General features: G+C 46.0%; 1 protein-coding gene across 1 annotated transcript in view; it reads right to left on the bottom strand.

Annotated features, from left to right (window-relative positions):
- Positions 1-9576, bottom strand: part of MAN1C1 (mannosidase alpha class 1C member 1) — a 127420-nt gene extending 117844 nt beyond the window's left edge. The window contains exon 1 of the mRNA XM_039854117.1: positions 8752-9576. Coding sequence (XP_039710051.1) covers positions 8752-9291 — 540 coding nt within the window. The 5' untranslated portion in view covers positions 9292-9576. The remainder of the gene's footprint in view (positions 1-8751) is intronic.
- Between the last annotated feature and the right edge of the window lie 9527 nt (positions 9577-19103).

Here is a 19103-nt window from a genome sequence, read left to right as displayed (position 1 = left end):
TAGGAGAGGAAGTAAAACTGTCGTGACTCAGAGACAACGTGATTATATGCATAAAAGATCCTTAAAAATTAATAAATTAATTCAATAAAGTCACATGACACAAGTCAATATACGAAAAAAATCTATTGTATTTCTAGGTACTAGTAACAAACGATTGGAAAATAACAATTTAAAGAATACTATTTACAATAGCACAAAAATATAAAATATTGAGAGATATAGTTAATAAAAACTATTCAAGCTCTCTACATTAAAAACTGCAAAACATTGTTTAGAGAAGTTAAAGAAAATCTAAATAAATGGAAAGAGATAACACATTCATGGATCAAAGACCCAATATTGTTTAGGTATCAATTATCCCCAATTTGATTTGTAAATTAAAGGAAAATCCAATCAAAATCCCAGCAGGATTTTTTATAGAAACTGATAAGCTTTTTCTCAAATATTTGCAGAAATGCAAAGGACCTATGATAGCCAAATCCATTTTGATAAAGAAGTTCAAAGATGGAGGAATCACACAACTTGTTTTTAAGGCTTACTGTAAAGCTCCAGCATCAAGAAAGTGTAAATTGGCATAAAGATAAATCAATAGAACAGAAGAGTGCAGAAACACAACCACATATATATGGTCCATATATTTAACATGGTATCAAAGCAATCTAATGAGAAAAAGAAATTTTTCAACAAAGAGTGCTAAGCAACTGGACATCTAAATGGAAAATAAGGAGACTCAAACCCCTATCACACTGCATACAAAAATTAATTTGAAGTAGATGAGAGACCTAAATGTAAAAACTAAAATGATCAAGTGTCTAGAATTAAAAAGACACTATATTCATGACCTTGGTGTAGGCAAAGATTTTTTTTTTAAGTACACATAGAAACCAATAACCATAAAAGAAAATGTTGATACACTGAACTTCATCAAAATTTAAAACCTCTGCTCTCTGAATGACATCATTAAGAAAATGAAAAGACAAACCATAGGATGGGAGCATATACATACATACATACACATATATACATATATATCTGATAAAGAACTTATATCCAAAACATATAAAGAGTTTCTAGAATTCATTAAATGATAAACTCCCCAGTTTTAACAACAAAAAAAAAATGGCAAAAGATTTTAACAGACATATAAAAGAAAGACACAGAAATGGCAAATAAACAAATGAAAAGATATTCAATATCAATCGTTAACAGAGAAACAAAACCAAAATAAAGCATTGCTAAACATCACATAGAATGGCTAAACTTAAATAGGTGGACAATAGCAAGTGCTGATGAAGATGTAGAACCGTCACACATTTCCAGTCTAACTACTTGGAAAAAGGGTTTCCAATTTCTTATAAAGTTAAACATGTATCTACTCTATGAGCCAGCAATTCTACCCCTACATATTTACACAAAAGAAAGGAAGACATGTCTACACAAAGACTTGTACATAAAATGTTCATAATAAATTTATTCATAATAACCAAATATTGGAAACAACCAAGAAGTTCAACAACAGGTGAATGGATAAACATATTGTGATATGTTCATTCAACAGAATACATCTCGATGATAAAAAGGAATGAAGTACTGATACATGCCACGTGTATGAAAGAAGCTGTGCACAAAAAGGCATATATCATAGTACTCCATTTATTTTGGAGTTCTAGAACAAGTAAAACTAATCTCTGGTGACAAATCAAAACAGGGGTTGGGGGTGGATGATGGAGGATTGACTGGGAAGGAACAGAGGGGACTTTCTGAGGTGATGGAAATGTTCCATATCTTGATAGGGGAGTTGTTTATATGGTTATTTGTTAAAACTTAGCAAACTATATTTAAGATTTGTGCATTTCTGATATCAAACTATACTACAAGTCTACGGTAATCAAAATAGCATGGTACTGGCACAAAAACAGATACATTGATCAATGGAACAGAACAGAGAGCCCAGAAATAAATCCACATGTATACGCTCACTTAATACATGACAAAGGAGGCAAGAATATACAATGGGGGTAAAGACAGCCTCTTCAATAAAGGGTGTTGGGAAAATTGGACAGATACACACAAAAAAAAAAAAAGAAAGAAAGAAATTGGACCATTTTCTTACACCACATACAAGAATAAACTCAAAATGGATTAAAGACTTAAATCTAAGACCCGAAACCATAAAACGTCTAGAAGGAACAGTAATTTCTTTTTGGCTACATCTTCTTGGGTAAGGGAAACAAACGAAAAAATGAATAAATAGGACTAAATCAAACTGAAAAGTTTTTGTATAGCAAAGGAAACCATCAACAAAACAAAAAGACAACTGACTGATAGGGAGAAGATATTCGCTAATGATACATCTGATAAGAGGTTAACATCCAAAATATATAAAGAACTCATACAACTCAACAACAAAAAAACAAAAAATCCAATTAAAAAATGGGCAGAAGACCTGAACAGATATTTCTCTAAAGAGGAAATACAGATGGCCAATAGACATATGAAAAGATGCTCAAGGTCACTAATCATCAGAGAAATGCAAATTAAAACCACAATGAGATATTAACTGACACCTGTCAAAATGGCTATCATTGATAAATCAAAGGATGACAAGTGTTGGCGAGGATGCAGAGAAAAGGGAACCCTCACACATTGTTGGTGGGGTTGCAAATTGGTACAGTCACTATGGAAAACAGTCTGGAGATTTCTCAAAACATTAAAAATAGATATACCTTTTGACCCAGCAATTACACTTCTTTTTTTGTAAATTTGTAAAGATCTATGCACCTCAATATTCATGGCAGCGCAATTTACAATAGCCAAGATATGGAAGCAACCTAAATGCTCATCAATGGACGATTGGAAAAAGAAGTTATGGTTCACATATACAATGTAATATTACTCAGTCATTAAAAAAATGAAATCCTACCATTTGTAATGATATAGATGGACCTAGAGGTTACTATGCTGAGTGAAATAAGTCAGTCAGAGAAAGATAAATACTATATGATTTTACTTATATGCGGAATCTAGAGAACAAAAAGAACAAACTAATGAAAAACAGACTCACAGATAAGAGGACAATCCGGTGATGGACCGGGGCGGGAGGAGTGCGGGTTGGGGGACTGAGAGAATGGGGCGAAGGGTTAAAGAAGTACAAATTAGTAGTTGATGGTCACGGGGATGGGGAGCATGGCATAGGGAATGCAGTCAGCAGTAATGTAATGGTTAGGTAGAGAGCCGGAGGAGAGAAAGAGCAGATAGGGGGATTGTTTTATAAAATATATAAATGTCTAATCAATGTACTGTATACTTGAAACTAATAAAATAAAAGATTTGTGAATTTTACTAAATGTAAATTATACTTAAATAAATAGATGGTACCTGCATCACAGGGCTGTTATAAAAAAATGAGACAAGAACACAAGAGACAGAGCTTGAGAGGCCAGCAGTCTAACCTATACACCTCATCAGGCCCTACAGAACACTGCTGTATAGCACAGTGGATTTTGTGGTGACCGCCAGTCACGGCAGAGGTGGAAGGGAGAAAAACCTTCCGTTATTCAGCTGCTGAAAATGGTTGCTGGTTAGTGAAAACTGCCTAGAAGGTGCCTGTGGAGCAGCTGACTCCCAGAGCATGCCAGATAAAAGCCTAAATACTGCTTATCTCTTAAGGCAGAAAATAATCAGTATGCCGAAGTTTCTTCTGTAAAAGTTATCACTAATGGTATTGCACTAAAACAGATGGACAACTGCCCTGGTCTTTGATTAATGAAAATTCAGAGTTAAGAGACATACTCAGACTCCTTTGCAGTAAGAGCTGTTCTGACTGCAGAGTTTGGGGAGCTCTCAACCCAAACCTTAGAGAACAGCTTTCTCAGAGGAGGAAATACCTACAACTGGACCACCACACTGAGGCCACAGCCTGTCGCTATGGTCTCCGTGGCTTCTGTTCTCTTTGGGGACAGAGACACCAGGTTTGGCTCACAGTGATCTCTGCATTTAAGAGAGTCAAAACAATTCCACTTCAGCTATTAATTAGTCCCAGAGCCAAGTGGGGGTGAAGGAGAAAAGGGGAGAGACTTAGGTCCTTGAGTCCTCAGAATTCTTTGGGGAGTCTCAAATTTGTTTCTTACTATCATCTGCCATGAGAATACAGAGCTAAGAAAATCCATTGTTTCTTTTCTTCAAATCATGCAAACACTTGTGCATAAGGCCTTGGCCCCAGGGTAATGGGAAATCAAGAGCCAGGGTTTATTGTTTGAACGAGCCTGGTTTTTTCGGATTGCAGGTGCACAGAACTGGAATAATAATAATCCTTGGTTCATAGCACTCACTCCAGCTCCGTGAATTGCCCCTCTTTTAAAGAAATGTAATAAATGCCCACGAATTCACCTGAAGCAACTACTCTCCTAAACAGTGTCCATCATTCCTTCGCTAAGGTTTTCCCGACCTGGCCTAGGAAAGCAAGGCAAGGAAGGAATTTCCTGAAGCTTCCACCACCTCTCTTAGCGCAGACCTGACTTAGGATGCAGAGGCAGGCACCTTTTCCATGCAAGAGGCGGTACCGCAAAGCTGGGCGCCCACCTAGATTACCAAACAGCTCCCCTGCACGGGGCTTTCCAATCTGCAAGCCTGATTTATTTATTTTTTTCAATAAAAGAAAAGATGTAAGTCCCTTCGAGCAAAGTATGCTTGATATATATCACAATATTTATTTTTGGTGGAGTAATGGATCAGTCTTTGGGGAAAGCTAGAGAAAAGGCATTTCTTGAGCTTGGATGTAAATCAGTCACTCTGAAAACCACAGGGGAATCTATATTCTTACCCCCTTGCTAACTACGCTGTGAAATAAGCTGACTTTTCAAAGTCATTGTACTAGTTGTTTCTAGACCTAATACTAAAGCGGAGTTAGGAATGTGAGGCCTGAGAATTAATTACTCCTCGAATGCCTGCACCTAATTCCCCAAAATGAGGGTGCAACTCAAAACGAAAGTAGAGGTCCACCCAAGCTGCAGGTGCTAAGTTGTACACCTAGCGGAGACAAGTTCTAAGCTTTCCCTGCAGTACTCAGTTCTAAGGAGGAAGGATGAAATGTGTGGCTGAGCTTAGGATGTAAGGGTCTCCCAAAGGACCTGTCCAGTTATTATAGACAAGTCTTCCTATTTATCTTAAATGTATCATAAAGCAGGACAAGAGTGAAACTGAAGAACAGAAGGGGGAAAAATTATTCAACAGATTTGCAACTTAAACAGAGCTCTTCAAAGGAAAGCTATTTAAATCCGAGGTGTTCCTGATATTAATTATCCTGAACATCTTACAGGCTCAGATTCACATGCTACAAAGAACATAAAGCCTTTTAATTTCCCTACCTGTCCTTGGCACTAGAGGCAATAAATCAGATACACAGAGAAACCACACATGACTAACGTACCAGCCCATGATGGGGAGCAAAGATCATTTGCCAAGATGACTTATCCAGACATAGTCACATATCATAACCAGCAATACCCTGGAGGCTTAATGCAGCAGGCATGGAAGGCACGAGCCAGGGCACTCCCTGCCAAGTTGCAAGCACTCCAGGGCGACTCAGGCATCCCCCGGATGCCTGCTCTCCAGGCATGAAAGATTTTACTCATGGCTGCCCTCTCCCTACTCGCTTCAAGTTAGACTTGCACTTGGAAAGTTACTGCAACTTTTAAAAGGCTTCTTAGGTCACGGAGCTGCTAAACCCCGAAACCTTGCTGTGGCCCCCTACTCTGAGACTCTGAATTCCAGGTACCCTTAGGAGCAGGCCTAGCCTCTACCACTAGCATCCTTAACTGCTAGTTTATAGATCTTTACTGTAGCCGTTCCTTCAACTATCTGAGCTCCAACCAGGTGTCAGACCCTAGTCTAGGAGCTTGAGCAGATCCATAAACAAAACAGTAAACAGGTGAGGGCATGACGAGAGTCCCCTAAATGCAAGTTTCCTTTGACCCTGACTTCATGGAAACAGAGCTGGGAAAAGCCCAGTTGCTAAGGAGTCCCTGAGCAGACTAGCCTCCTTAGAGGCCAGGTCTGAAAGCAGGAGTGTATGTGACCAGCCTATTCTCCCCTCCCTCGTCCCTTTTTACAGAAAGAAAAATGAGGTCCAGGAGAGAGAGGAGGAAGCTTACCCAATGTCAGAGTTGACAGTTGATCTCAACTGTCAAACCCATGTTCTCTGGGTCTACGCTTTCCACCACATTTCCTCCTCTAAGTTTCCAAAATTGCAGAGTGAGGAGAAATAGTTGGTTCCAGTGACAGAGTGTTTCCTGTTGCATGGACACCCAGAACATGCAGCTCCAACCCATCTTATCAGCAGAGATCTCGTGCCCATGTCCGTCTCTCAAACTAGAATGTGTATAAATATACTTCGTTGATCTAGAGCCTAGGTGTCCAGTCTTCACTCTCATCTAATACCCTCTCTGATTCTCTCTTGATGTTTACTTTCACTTTAAAAACCTCATCTTATAAGAACAGAGCCCTTTTTATCTGATGCTAGCTAGCTCTCCCTCTGCTCCTGGGGTCTAATCAATCCATGTCTGGGAATAAACAAGCCAGAGAGGAAAGCAACAGCCCCTTTTATGAAAACAGGCTCCTTTCTAAAATGATCTACCCCTGGGCATGGCACAGATAGAAATTTAAATGAGAGGAAAATAAAGACGTTCTCCAGCAATGGTTATATGCATCCTACGTCAGGTGGGGCACCAGGGAAGGTAACTCGGAGTTAACAGCTAAACCAAAAACTCTGCCTCACATTATTCAGATTGTCTGGGAGGGTGGTGGTGGGGTCGTCCAAACTCAAGATGCCTGAAGGGACAAAACATAATAGAGTATATAATCCAGCCCCTTCCATTCGGAGGAGCTTAAGGTCTTCAAGATAGTAAGAGGGTTTGTTGAACATCAACTTCAGGTATATGCAAGCAGGCCTCCAGCTACTACTGGGGCACACAGAGATGCCAGATAGAGCCAGACATCTGGCAACGAACACTGTCATCTGTCCATCATGTTATTTTACACCCACCTGCAAAGCCGAGTCTCCACACCTCCCACAACCCTCAAGCTGCTGCAGCAAGTCATACCCACAGCCTCTGTCGGCAAGGGAAGCTATCTTTGTACAAAGGAGCAGAACCAAGTCCCCACTAGGCAGGCCACCAGGACTCCCAACCCCAGGCTTTCTGAAATAGGTCACATATCAAGACACAAATGCAGAAAGCACCTCTTCTAAAGAGGACAGTAGTTATTTCTTAATCTTTCGGGGATCCTTCTGAAAAATCTATGGCAGCTCTGGACACTCCATGAAAAACTGCGTCCATGCAGTTTTTATGTAATAAGTAACTGGGGGTTACTGCTCTCTGGGAAGTCCTGAAAGGGTAGAAAGAGTAGAAAGGTGGCTCTGAGCAAGGGTGCTGTGGGTGGTTCAGGTGAGTATTCAACAAATTTCTTAACCAAAATGATGCCCCTTTCTTAGCTACTTCAAGTTCCAGCCTTTAATTAACCTTTGAGATTTTGACAAGAATTTGGAAATTGAGAGCATGCACATACACACCAAACAAGGACTCATCTTTGTGGCGTCCTGTCTTGATGTCACAAAATGTCCAGTGATTGCTAGTTAAGATAGAGTCTCCAAACAGGGCTTACTTAGCTTAGAAGTGCTGAATAACAGCAGAGATAAGAAGTGGGGGAGAGGTGGGCATTGGGAGGGAAGACAGTCCCAACAAGGAGAGAGGTAAGCGGTAAGCTAAGCTCTCCACTGGCTCTGAGTAGGTCTTGGCAGGGCAGGTCCTGACCCTCACTGCCTGCTCCCCCTGGAAATCATGGAAAACCTCCTGGTTCCCTTGCAGCAAACCAAAAGTTGAGACAGAAGCAGCCCTTTACTCCTGGGTTCAGGTGAGAGGGGAGCATTTTCTTCCTTCTAGGGAGGAGACCCTGGCCCACTGCTTGCCCACAGCCCCCTCGTGGCTTGGGGGTGTCATTGCAGCCCCTCTGCATTACTGGGCAAAAACCTAAGGCAGGCAGGTCTAACAATTGCAGAACAGAATATTTAGGTACCAGCAGCGGCTTGGCAACAGTTCTCAAGCCATGGTGAGGCTATGGTTGCTTTTGGTTTCTTAAACTAAGATCCTGGCTCAGAGTGATCCTTCTAAACCCCTCCTTGATACAATCCTACAGGGAACAAGTCCAAGACCTGCTTCATTAAGCCAATAGCCTCAGCTTCTCTAACATTACCACCGCCTGATTGATTTCTTCCTGCATCACATGCAATTATGTACAACTGTTCCAAAGCTCAATAGAAACGGCAAGAATGCACAACATCCTCTGGTCTGTAGGTTGCTGGTTAGATTATAAGAGACTTGCAGGACACCAAATCCCCACCACTCCAATCCTGAAATTTTCAGGTAGCAGATCCTACAGAAGTTTGGGGGAAGTCAGGACTTAAGGCCCTTGGCTGTGTGCAAGCAGAGCACAAAACTCTTACTAGCGAGTCCACAAAGGGAAAGAGTGGAGCCAACCTGGGCTGAGGACTAGACTGGAAAGTTGGTCCAGTGGTTCAGCTACCATCTGTCAGGGGGTGGGGATCATTAACGGAACAAAGAGGTGGGAAAGCAAGCAGGGAGAAGTAAAGGTGGGCAATATGGGAGGAGAAAGGAGGGTGCGGAGTTGCCTGGAGGACCTAGAGCAGATAGACCAGGGACCGGGGGCGACGCGGGTGGAGGGGAGGAGAGTTCTTACCTCCTTGATTTTCTCCCGCTGGGTTCGAACGAGGCTCTGGGGCTCCTCGCTCTTATAGGCTCTAGTCCCCAGGACCGGGTGACGGAGGCGGCTCCGGAACGCGTTAAAGTCAAAGCTAAAGCGGATGCTCTCCTCTTGGGGTCTGAAGACCGCGACGCTGCTGCTCCGGGCTGCCGTGGCCTCCTCCCGCGGCCCGGTGGGGTGGGTGCGCCGCAGCCACTCTTTCCTGCGACGGGTACTAGCTTGACTGCTGGGGTCGTCCTCCCCCGGGGCTGGAGCAGCGGGGGCCGGGTTCGGGGGCGACTCCTGTTTGCGGACCAGGGGATGGCCGGCGACTTCAGCCACTACCTCCAGGCCGGGCTGCTGGGTCCGGGGGGCTAGGAATAGGCGCTTGAGGCGAGAGGAGTTGGGCAGCAGGAAGAGGGCCCCGAAGCACAGGGTGATGAGGCCCGAGAGGAAGAGAAGGAAGAGGAACTTCTGCGGCAGCCGCAGCCCCCACGGGGAGGCCGGGACGAAACCAGGCACTTTCCTCATGAGCATCGTGGCCTGGCACGGGGCTGGGGACAGTCAGCTCCGGCCGGGCCCCGGAGGCCCTCGGAGTCCAGGCACTTATCAGCACGGGTCTCAGCGAAGGGAGGTCGTCGTGGGGGGCGCCGCCCGGGATGGGGGTTCCTGAGAGTTTCGCCGCTTCGGGGAATACCCCTGAAGGAAGTTCAGAGAGTTTGGAGCGAGTCCTTCTGTGCCTGCCGGGGCACGGCGGCCTCGGCGGGGCCCGGGCGAGCCGGGCTGCACGGCTCGGAGCCCGGGCCCGCAAGGGCCAGCCACGCGCCGCAGCCTTCCCCCCGGCGGCCGCGCAGCCTTCGTCTCAGCGGCCGGAGTCCGCGGGGCCCGCGCCTTCCCGCGCTGCGGCCGCCGCCAGGACCGTCACATGCCGTCCGCGGCGCCGGGGCTGTCGGCGCGGAAGGGCGCCCGCAGGCCTCGTCCCCGCGCCGAGCCGCCCTCAGCCCTTGGGCCCAAAGTTTCCGCCTAAGAAGCAGTTTCCAGAGGGGTCCGGCTCGGAGGTCGAGGTGGTGGCGGGGCTGGAATGTCAGCCGCACTCCGAGAGCGCGCCGACCCTGCGGGGTCGCGACAGCGCCCGGGCTCAGCTATCAGGACACGTCCACAACTTTGCCCCCACGCGGAGTGGGCACCGGGCAGAGGGAGCAGGCACTTCAGAGCCTGCGGCGACAGGGGGCTAACCCGGTCCCCCGCGAGCGGAGGGCTGCCCGAACCCCGGTCCGGAGTCGGGCGCAGTCCGCGACCAGCCGCGGCGGGGTGGCTGCAGCTGCGCCCAAGAGTGCGGGCTCCCACCCAGCCAACTCGGTCGGGCTCCGGGTTCCCGCTGGGATCACCTGTTCCCGGCCCCCGCCGGCTCCACGGGGTGCGCAGCCCAGGCTGCGCCTCCCCCGCTGCAGCTGGCGTCCTCGCAGCGGCCGCTCCAGACGGGCCGCTGCCGCCGCAGGCTGAGCCGCTGCTGCTGCCGCTGCTGCCGAGTCTGCGCCCCACACGCGCGCACACCCGCCCGGCCGCCTCCGCCGCCGCCGCTGCCGCTGCAGCCCCGGCTTTCACTGTGACAGCGCCCGCGGCCCCGCCTCCCGCCGGGCCACGCCCTCAGGCCACGCCCACTGCGCGCGTCCCGGGGTCCACCTCGGCCGCGGCGCCGCAGCCAGGCCAATGGCCTCACGTCTGGGGGTAGAGAGTGCGGGGCCTCGGCGAGGCGGAGGGGTTGGTGGGGGGGACTGGACTCCAAGCCACGCCCCCTTCTCAAAAGGCCATCGCCGAGCGCACTCCCCCCGCCCACCAGCGCCAATGGTCCAGCTGCGCGGGGTTGGCGGGGGCGGGGGTGGGGAGCGGAGCGAGGTCATTGGCTGCCTCGGAGGGATCCCCGTTGGTCCGCAGTCACCCATTGGCTAGTGCCCGGCGTTCGCCGGGCTGGAAGAGACCCAGATCTTTCCCCCAGCCCCCGCACGCCCCACTACAGTTGTTGGTCCCCCAGGGGGGTAGGAGACCCCACTAATCTGGAGGGCTCTGGCCTCCGTTAGGTAACCTCTCTTGCCCCTCAGTGCCATTCCACGATTGGCAGGGAGCTGGGGGCCTGCCCAGGGGTCCCCAGAGCTTCCCCGGAGCCGCGGGGGAGCGGCTGTGGCAGGCTGTGAGGGAGGGGTGGCTGGAGCTGTGGCCGCAGTTGGGCCAGTGTATTGACTGGACCCCCGCAGACTAGCAGACTACTGCTCTGCCTTTTCCCTCGGCCCAAAACCAGGCCAGGGCACCTGGGCGGGGCAGAAAGAGATGCTAAACGCAGTGGTGGGAGGACAAGGAAGGAGAGAGAACCCTGGTCAAGTGCACAGAAGTCCACACACATCATGTGGCATGCGTACCTAGATGCCTGTGTGTGTTTATGTGCACGTGTGTGCTTCTTTGCAGATACGTATGCATTCAGATTTCTCGTGAGTGTGTACTTACACACAAGGATACACTAATCAAAGCATACATAGACATATATAGATGTTAGTCACACACACACACACACACACACACCCCCCTACCCAGAGACACACAACAAGTAGGTCCAAAGACATGCACATATACACACTACCAGGCATTCTCAGACACATGGGTATCGACCTCAAGGCCCTCACACCTTCCTCCTTGGACTTCAATCTGTGTCTTCCCTTTCTGTTAAACCTAACCCAGGGCAAAGCAATATTGTGCTGTGTGGGTCTTTCATGCAAAACACTTTATAGAGACAAATAACAGCAGAGGGAGAGACAAATTAAGAGGTGTAATAGGCAAGAGGGAAAATATCTGCTTTCAGCTGTAATTTAAAATGAAATGCAGCGTCGATGAGACAGAAAATACTGCAGGGAGGCCTTTCCCGACAGAATTGGCCCAGGCAAGCTCTCACCTCAAATGTAAATCTTGCTGCTTCCCTGAGGCCTGCTACAGATGGCCCACTGGGACTCAGACATCCTTCTACCTCTGGCCAGGCCACTGACAGCAGACCCTCCTCTGATATTTAAATACCCTTGGCATGTAAATTTCTTTCGGCTGAAAATAAAAAGCTGGTCTGGATAACAGGTGCAAATATTTTGGCCACTGGCTTGAATAGACAGCCCCTCTCAACCCCACAAGTTCTAATTCAGATGTTTCAGTCTCTGGTGAGTTTGATTGGCACAAGTCAGTCCGTGGAGCCATCAAAGACAAGCATGTGATCCACTTGGATGCAGGACCCCAAAGACCTAAGTTGGCCTCTCCTGATCTCCAATGCCCAAGCATCTCCTCACCAGGTCCCACCTCCATAAGAGGCAGGCTTGTCTTTGGAGAACTAGGCAAAAACCCATCATTCATTAGAGGCACCCCACATTGTTCCACATGGAAAGTGTAGGAGTCACTGTTCAGTTCCCTGAGAAGGTAGGACCCAAAAGGGGAGGAATGCAAGGATGAGTCTCAGGACATGTCTGTTTGAACTGGCTGCTCACTGTGAAGGTGATGCCTGGACCAGTCTCGGGCATCCTGGTGAACCAGGGTAGAAACTGGGGCTACAGCAGGACTGACAGGCCTTCCACAGACTCAGGCTGCAAAAATCAGAACCCAGAGACAACAACTCCATTTTAAATCAATGTCATGTTGGTGATTACACCAAGTTGGTGACACCGTAACTGCTGCAATTTTCCTAATGAGTTCGCTGAAACTCTGGAGGTCCCCTTCCCACCCCAGCACCTCTAGCCTCCATAAACCTCACACATTCTGTGGCTCTTTTCTCACGGGATTTTTATTATTAATATGCTGCCCCACAGCAGACACTGGATTCCTCACAGCAAGGACCATGGCTTACTCACCTCTCTGCTCTAGGTCTTCCCTGCAATACCTTGCATATGGACACAATGTTTGTTAAGTAATGAATGAATACATTTCACTCAGTGAAGGGAAGGGAACAATAACAAACTAACATTTTCTATTGCTTCGTTTACTTTTCAGAACAATCTTATGAAGTAGACACTATTAGTAGCTTCATTTTACAGAGGAGAACACTAAGGCTTAGAGAGTTTTGGAATAAATTAACAAGTATCCTTCTCGGCTTAATTCAGAAGCTCAAGTGGAACTGGGCACAGAAATGAATAGCCATTTAAAAAATCTATTCTGTCCACTTTTATTGAAATTAAATGCTAGGTATCACGCTAGTCTCAGGAGGACAAAAAGATGAGCAAAGCATGGTCCCTGTCATTGTTGATTGATTCATTCAGTGAAGAACTGTTTCCTGAACACCAACTATGTGCCAGGTGTGTGGACTTCTGTGCACTTGACCAGGGGACGGGCATAACCGCCTTAAATAAGGCAGACGTGAATCCTATCTTCAGGAAATCTCTTGTCTACAAGGCATCAGGGACCAGTTCAGTCCATCAGGAAGGGAACCCACAAGGCATTGGGCACTGTGCTAAGTGCTTCACTCTCATCCCATCTGACCCTCACAATGGACCTCTCTGAAGTAGGCCTTGAGTTTAACAGGTGAGGCAGCTGAGGCTCGGGGGTTTGACATGCCTTGTCCAAAGTCACAAGGGAATAATTTGTAAATATAAGAGAAAATCAGACAGATCTAGTCCCAGAATCTATGCTCTTTCTGTTAATAATAACTAAGATTAATGGGGTACTCGCTATGTGCCAAGCTCCTATAAAAGCATGTTATAGAAACTCACTTATTTGATCCTTACAACCACCCCATGAGACAGGTACTATTATTATTGACATATTACAGAAGAGGAAACTAAAGCCCAGAGATGTTAAGGAACTTGCCTAATATCACACAGCTGGGAAGAGTCAGAGGAGAGATTTGAATCCTGTTGGTCAGGCTCTAGAGCCCGTTCTGTCTTTCAGAGTCTACTGCTCACCATCTTATAATGCCATGAGAGCAGGTGCTATGGGAGGTCAGGGCAGGTAAAGAGCACTGGCCTAAGGCAGGTTTTTCAGAGGCTTGTGGAGAGGGTTATATGGTCTCATTCAGTCATTCAACAAGTATGTATAAAGCACCTGCTATGTTCCAGGCAATATGCTAGGCTTTAGGGATATAATGGTGAGCAAAAATAGACACATTGTTCCCATTGCAGAGTTTACAGTTTCATGGGGAAGAGGAGTTTAAACAAATAAGCAACCCCCAAATAAGTATGGAAGCTGAGATAAGAGAAAGGAAGGAGAGAGAAATGCTGTTATAATAACATGTAACAATAGATCTGGACCCAGACTTGAGTTGGGTGAGAAGTGGTCAGGGCAGACTTTCCCTAAGGATGAGTGGAGTTACCTAAGCAAAGTATAATCAGAATACCTAGCTTGAGGGGACAGCATATGCAAAGGCCCTGCGGTGGAGGGAACATGGTGCTTTGGAGACCAGACAAGCCAGTTTGTCTGAAGTAGAGAGAATGGTGGGAAAAAGACAAGAAATGTCACTGAATGATTTAGGGCAGGAGTAGGAATGTGTGTGTAGGACCAGGTGGGTGGGTGGATTCGCATTAACATTTTTAAAAGGCTACTCTAGCTACAGCGTGAAAAACAGAATGGAAGGCAGAAGAGAATAAAGTGGGTATCTTTCAGAGGATATCGCAGGTCTGTGGTGTCTTGGACTGGGGAAATGGAGATGGACAGGACAGCAGGATCCAAACCATATTTAGAATTCAAAATCAATAGGACTTGACGATGGCTTGAAATTGGACGTTGATAGAGGGAGGCATTTGCAATGGTTCCCAGGTCTCTAACTTGCCGTGGGCAGCAGCATTTATTGAGATGGGAGCAGTGAACCAGGCTATAAGGGGTTTCCTGTCTGCCCGAGAAGACGCTGGCCAGTTGGTGTGGAATCTGAACCTGGAATGGTCATTAGTCCCATTTAGAATCGAAGACTAGAAATAAAGCCTAGTTCCAGCCAAGAGATAATCATCAGGCAGCTTCCTTAATGGCCTCCAGACAAATTCAGTCCTGGGCAGGAGAGACACTGATAACTGGGGGCCTGCCGGGTGAGAGCACGCCTGGTCAGTCCCCAGATAAAAGGCCCTGCGGCTGTCCCAGGCTCATTCCAGCAGGCTGCAGTCAATACCTCGCTGTGCAGTGGGGCCGATTCCTGGATTACAGAACCCGGAACAACTGCCCTCAGACTCTTAAAAGAAAATCATGAAAATTTCCTTTCAATTCTTCTTGCCTAAGTCCCCAGCCCTGCATCAGAGGTGGCCCAGTCAGCCAGGAACAAGAGTTCTCAACCGGGAGCAATTTTGCCCCCAGGGAACATTTGGCAATGTCTGGAGGAATTTTTGATTGTCACAACTGGGGAGGAGTGCTACTGGCATCTAGTGGATAGCGGTCAAGGATGCTATTAAACATCTTACAATGCACAGAACAGCCCCCGTCAACAAAATTGTCCAGCCCCAAATGTGAAGGGTGAGAAACCCTGGCTTAAAGCCAAGGCTTTGAAGTCAGAGAGGCCTGAGTTTGAATCCTGGCTTTGCCACACATTGGCTGATTGATCTTGGGCAACTTGTCTGACCTCTCAGCGCTTCCATTTCTTCATCTGTCAAATGGTGTCAATAGTAATACATACCTCAAAAAGGTGATGTGAGAATTAAATGAGATAACTGACCATAAAGAGCTTGAAGCAAATGTCACGCTCATTCTCCAAGTGAACAGGGGCTGGGTTAGGCTTATTCTGGATCTAAGTCCTCAGTGTGATGGAGTAGGGAAAGCACAGTGGTAAGAATGAGGCCCCTGGGGTCACAATACCAGTTTTGGTTTGGACGCAAGCTCCTAACAGCAGTGAGACCTTGGACAAATAGCTCACCTCTTGCAGACTGTTTCCCCAGCTGTGAAATGGAGATAATCACAGTACCCACCACATAGGGTGGTTATGGGGACTAAAGGTCAATGTCTTATTCCAGTGCATAGTGAGCATTGGATAAATGTGAACCAATATTACCATAGATAAAAAGAATCTGCGCTGCCTCATTTCCTAGCTGCAAGCAAACTAGAAACCCCAACTGAAACTTTGTAACTCAGTTTCCAGGGGCACTCCAATTTCAAATACTCTGTCCATGGTCCCTATGAGAACTCTCATTTGTCGGACTGTGCACATCGATTTTCATTTCTGAAGATGTGGCCCCTGTGTGGATAACAATAGTAGTGCCGTTTATGAAGTCCTAGTGTGATTAAGCAACATGCTAAGCAAGGCTCAGGTAAGCCCCTCCTCTCCAGGCATTTCTAGATCATCCAGCTCAGTGGTAGAATGTTACAGTTTTTGAATCTAAGGGTCAAAGTGTATAAGTAACTTGCAGTAGAGGTAGAGCAGGTGCTTGAGAATCCCTACCAAGGCCACTTCTACAAGCATAGTAAGAGGTCAAGGTTCTTCTCACTCCTGCAGTCCTAGGTTACATTTACCTAGCAGACATTGTGAGGATGAAATGAAATAATCCACACTAATGTCCTAGCAGAATGCCTGGCATATAGCAGGAACTAAATGTTATTATTATTTAAGTGCTGGCACTTTTTTAAGGGCATTTAAAATAAATATGTTTGAATCTCATAAAAGTACATTTCAAAAAGCTTACATCGATCCCCATAAAACTAGAAATAAAATTGTACCTTTAAAATGTAATCCTGGCTTAATTTAGTCATATGGTTTCCCTTGCTAATATCAAGAAGTTTCTGGTTGTTTGTCTGTCTGTTTTTAAATATCCATAGGTTATTGAAGCTCTAGTTTCTATGGGGAAGTGGCGGGGGGTGGGGGGATGGGTCTCAGAGTCTGTGCTCCTCCAGGGTTAGGAGGGTAAGAAGGTCCCCAAGGCATCAGGCAGGTGTTGCTGGGTGAAGACCACACAAACCAAACAATTGTGGAGAGTTCCCTCAAACCTTATCAGTATGCCATTAAAGTGTTTTCTAGAACCAGATCAACAAGTCAGAGTGACAAAAGAGCACTGTGGCCACAGCCTTGAATCTCATAGACCTATATGTGAATCCAAGTCCTGCCTCTTGGTGGCTTTGTAACCTTGGGCAAGTCGCCTCATCTGTTTAAATCTGTTTCCTTGGCTATAAAAACAGCCATGATGCTAGTACTAAATTCAGTACATGTTAAATGTTAGTATTATTAAAAGACAAAGAATAGAAAGTTTAAGATTTGAGGTTGATCAACGAAAGAGAAGGAAAACTGGGGTTTGAAGAAGGAGTTCCATCAGTTAGCCACTTGTCCCAAGTCCCAGCTCTCCATTCGACTGGGTGACCTGGGCACATCACTCACCTCTCTGAGCCAGTTTCTTCATCCATAAAAGGGGCCATCAGCCTGGGTCTCTGTGTGACTGTGATGAGTAGAACCTTCTGCTCATCTTCGCTGGCTGCACTGGCATGGAGCTTAAATGAGAAATTAATATGTGTTGTGTCAAGCCCCTAAATCCATAGATCTTTAAAAAAGTTCAACTTAACAAAAATTTTAAGGTGAAATTAACTTCAAAAATATATTTTATTTAACCCAGTATACACCCAAAATATCATTTCAATGATTATTTTAAAAATCAGTAATTAGGTAGGTTACATTATTTTTTACATACCAAATCTTTATGATCTAGTGTGTTTTCACATTTACCACACACCTCTATTCAGACTAGCCACATGTCAAGTGTGCCAGAAGCCCCATGTGGCTATAGTGGCTATTGGACAGGACAGCAGAACTATAGTGGTTAATGACCCTCATTTTGAAACACACTGTTCTAAGGCATCCTGAATAAATAAATCTTTATCCTTTTCCAAAGGATCTTTAGAAAACGAAGTCCCATGTTTCATTAAAAAAAAGGCTATGGCTGAACTTCAGATCCATTTTTCCTCATTTTGTCTGGGGGGAGGGAGGGCAGAATTCTCCTTCCTGCATTACAACTGGCTGCCATTTCTCTCCCTTTAGCTAATTCACTCACCTCCACATTCTCAAAGAGAAAAAAATGGGGGCCTTTGAAGTTGAAAGTAAAAAGTATAGCTATTTAAAATGTTCTCAGTACCCACAATTATTTCAGGAGTAGAGATTCACTAACCCCAAGGTTGGGGGGTGGGAGCAGGATATGAACTCTGGGCTTCAAGATCATGAGGATTGGGGGTAGGGGTGGAAGGAGGATGAGAATAAATCATTTGAACTTGGTCTCACGCCCTGGGGAAAACAGACTTTCTTTTGACTTGCAATGTTGACTTGGGACCTATATCTCAAGAATTAAGGGTTGCAGGTAAATATTAATTATTTTCTTATTAATTTGTCATTATGTATGCATGTTATTGTTAAAATGGGATTATATTGAACCTACTACATAGGGAACGAGCTTCTTGAATTTACCAATATGTTAGGAGCATTTTTCCCATGAAACTGAATATTCTTCTACCTCATCATTCTGACAGCCAAATAGTATTTTTAAAATGGATACACCATATTTCATTTACCTAATCCACTATCATTGGACATTAAAGTCATTTCCTATTGTCGTGACATTTAATAATAGTCGATCACTCTCATAATGTTCTGGATTCCACAGAAGGCAGCACAGTCGGAGGACGCATTCAGATAGAGAAAGGAGTGATCACTCCCCAAGGTGTCCCCCTAGCGAACTGGGGTTTTACCATGTAAGATGCCCACCTCTGTGGGGGAGAGCGCATAACCTTCTTCTCTGAGCACCGCCAGGAAAGCTGTGTAGGAAAGCGCTGAAGACAGAGGGCCGTGGTGGTACCAGATCCTGCCTCTTATTAGCTCTGCGGACATCCTCTCTGAGCTCTGTTTGCTTATTTGGGAAATGATAATAAAACTGGCCCCTTGGTATTGTTGTGAAGATTAAATTAGACTGGCTATGAGTTCTGGCTAAAAAAGACAGCGTGAGCACACATAAAGCTCTGCTCCTTCCTGACACTCCACCAACGTGAAGATATAATGGATTTTTTTTTTTTTTTTTTAAGGCAGAAAACCACAGGGACAATTAGCACAGAAGAGAAGATCACATTAACAAAACTTGAAAGGAAGGCTGAAAAGCAAATTGATGGGTTGTAATTTAGGGGGAACCAAGAACCCTGACCTCCTAAACTTCCAACGGGGAAAGCTAAAAGGAAGCTGACTTATATTACAGAACCCCCAAATGGCTCAGCGATTACCTACAGAGGTCAAGGTGAGGAGCAGCCCAAAACAGGAGAGTGGGTCCTTGCTCTTCACTGCCTTTCCCCTGTACCCTTTTACTGCTTCAGGGTAGAAAACCAGTGGCAGGGCCTGAGGACAGGTGTGAGAGAGGCCGTTTCTCCCATACACGTGCCCAGCCCGCTCTGTGCCA

Source organism: Pteropus medius, unplaced genomic scaffold, assembly GCF_902729225.1.
Source record: "Pteropus medius unplaced genomic scaffold, Ma_sr-lr_union100, whole genome shotgun sequence".
Taxonomy (NCBI): domain Eukaryota; kingdom Metazoa; phylum Chordata; class Mammalia; order Chiroptera; family Pteropodidae; genus Pteropus; species Pteropus medius.
This window is presented reverse-complemented; position numbering and strand designations above follow the sequence as displayed.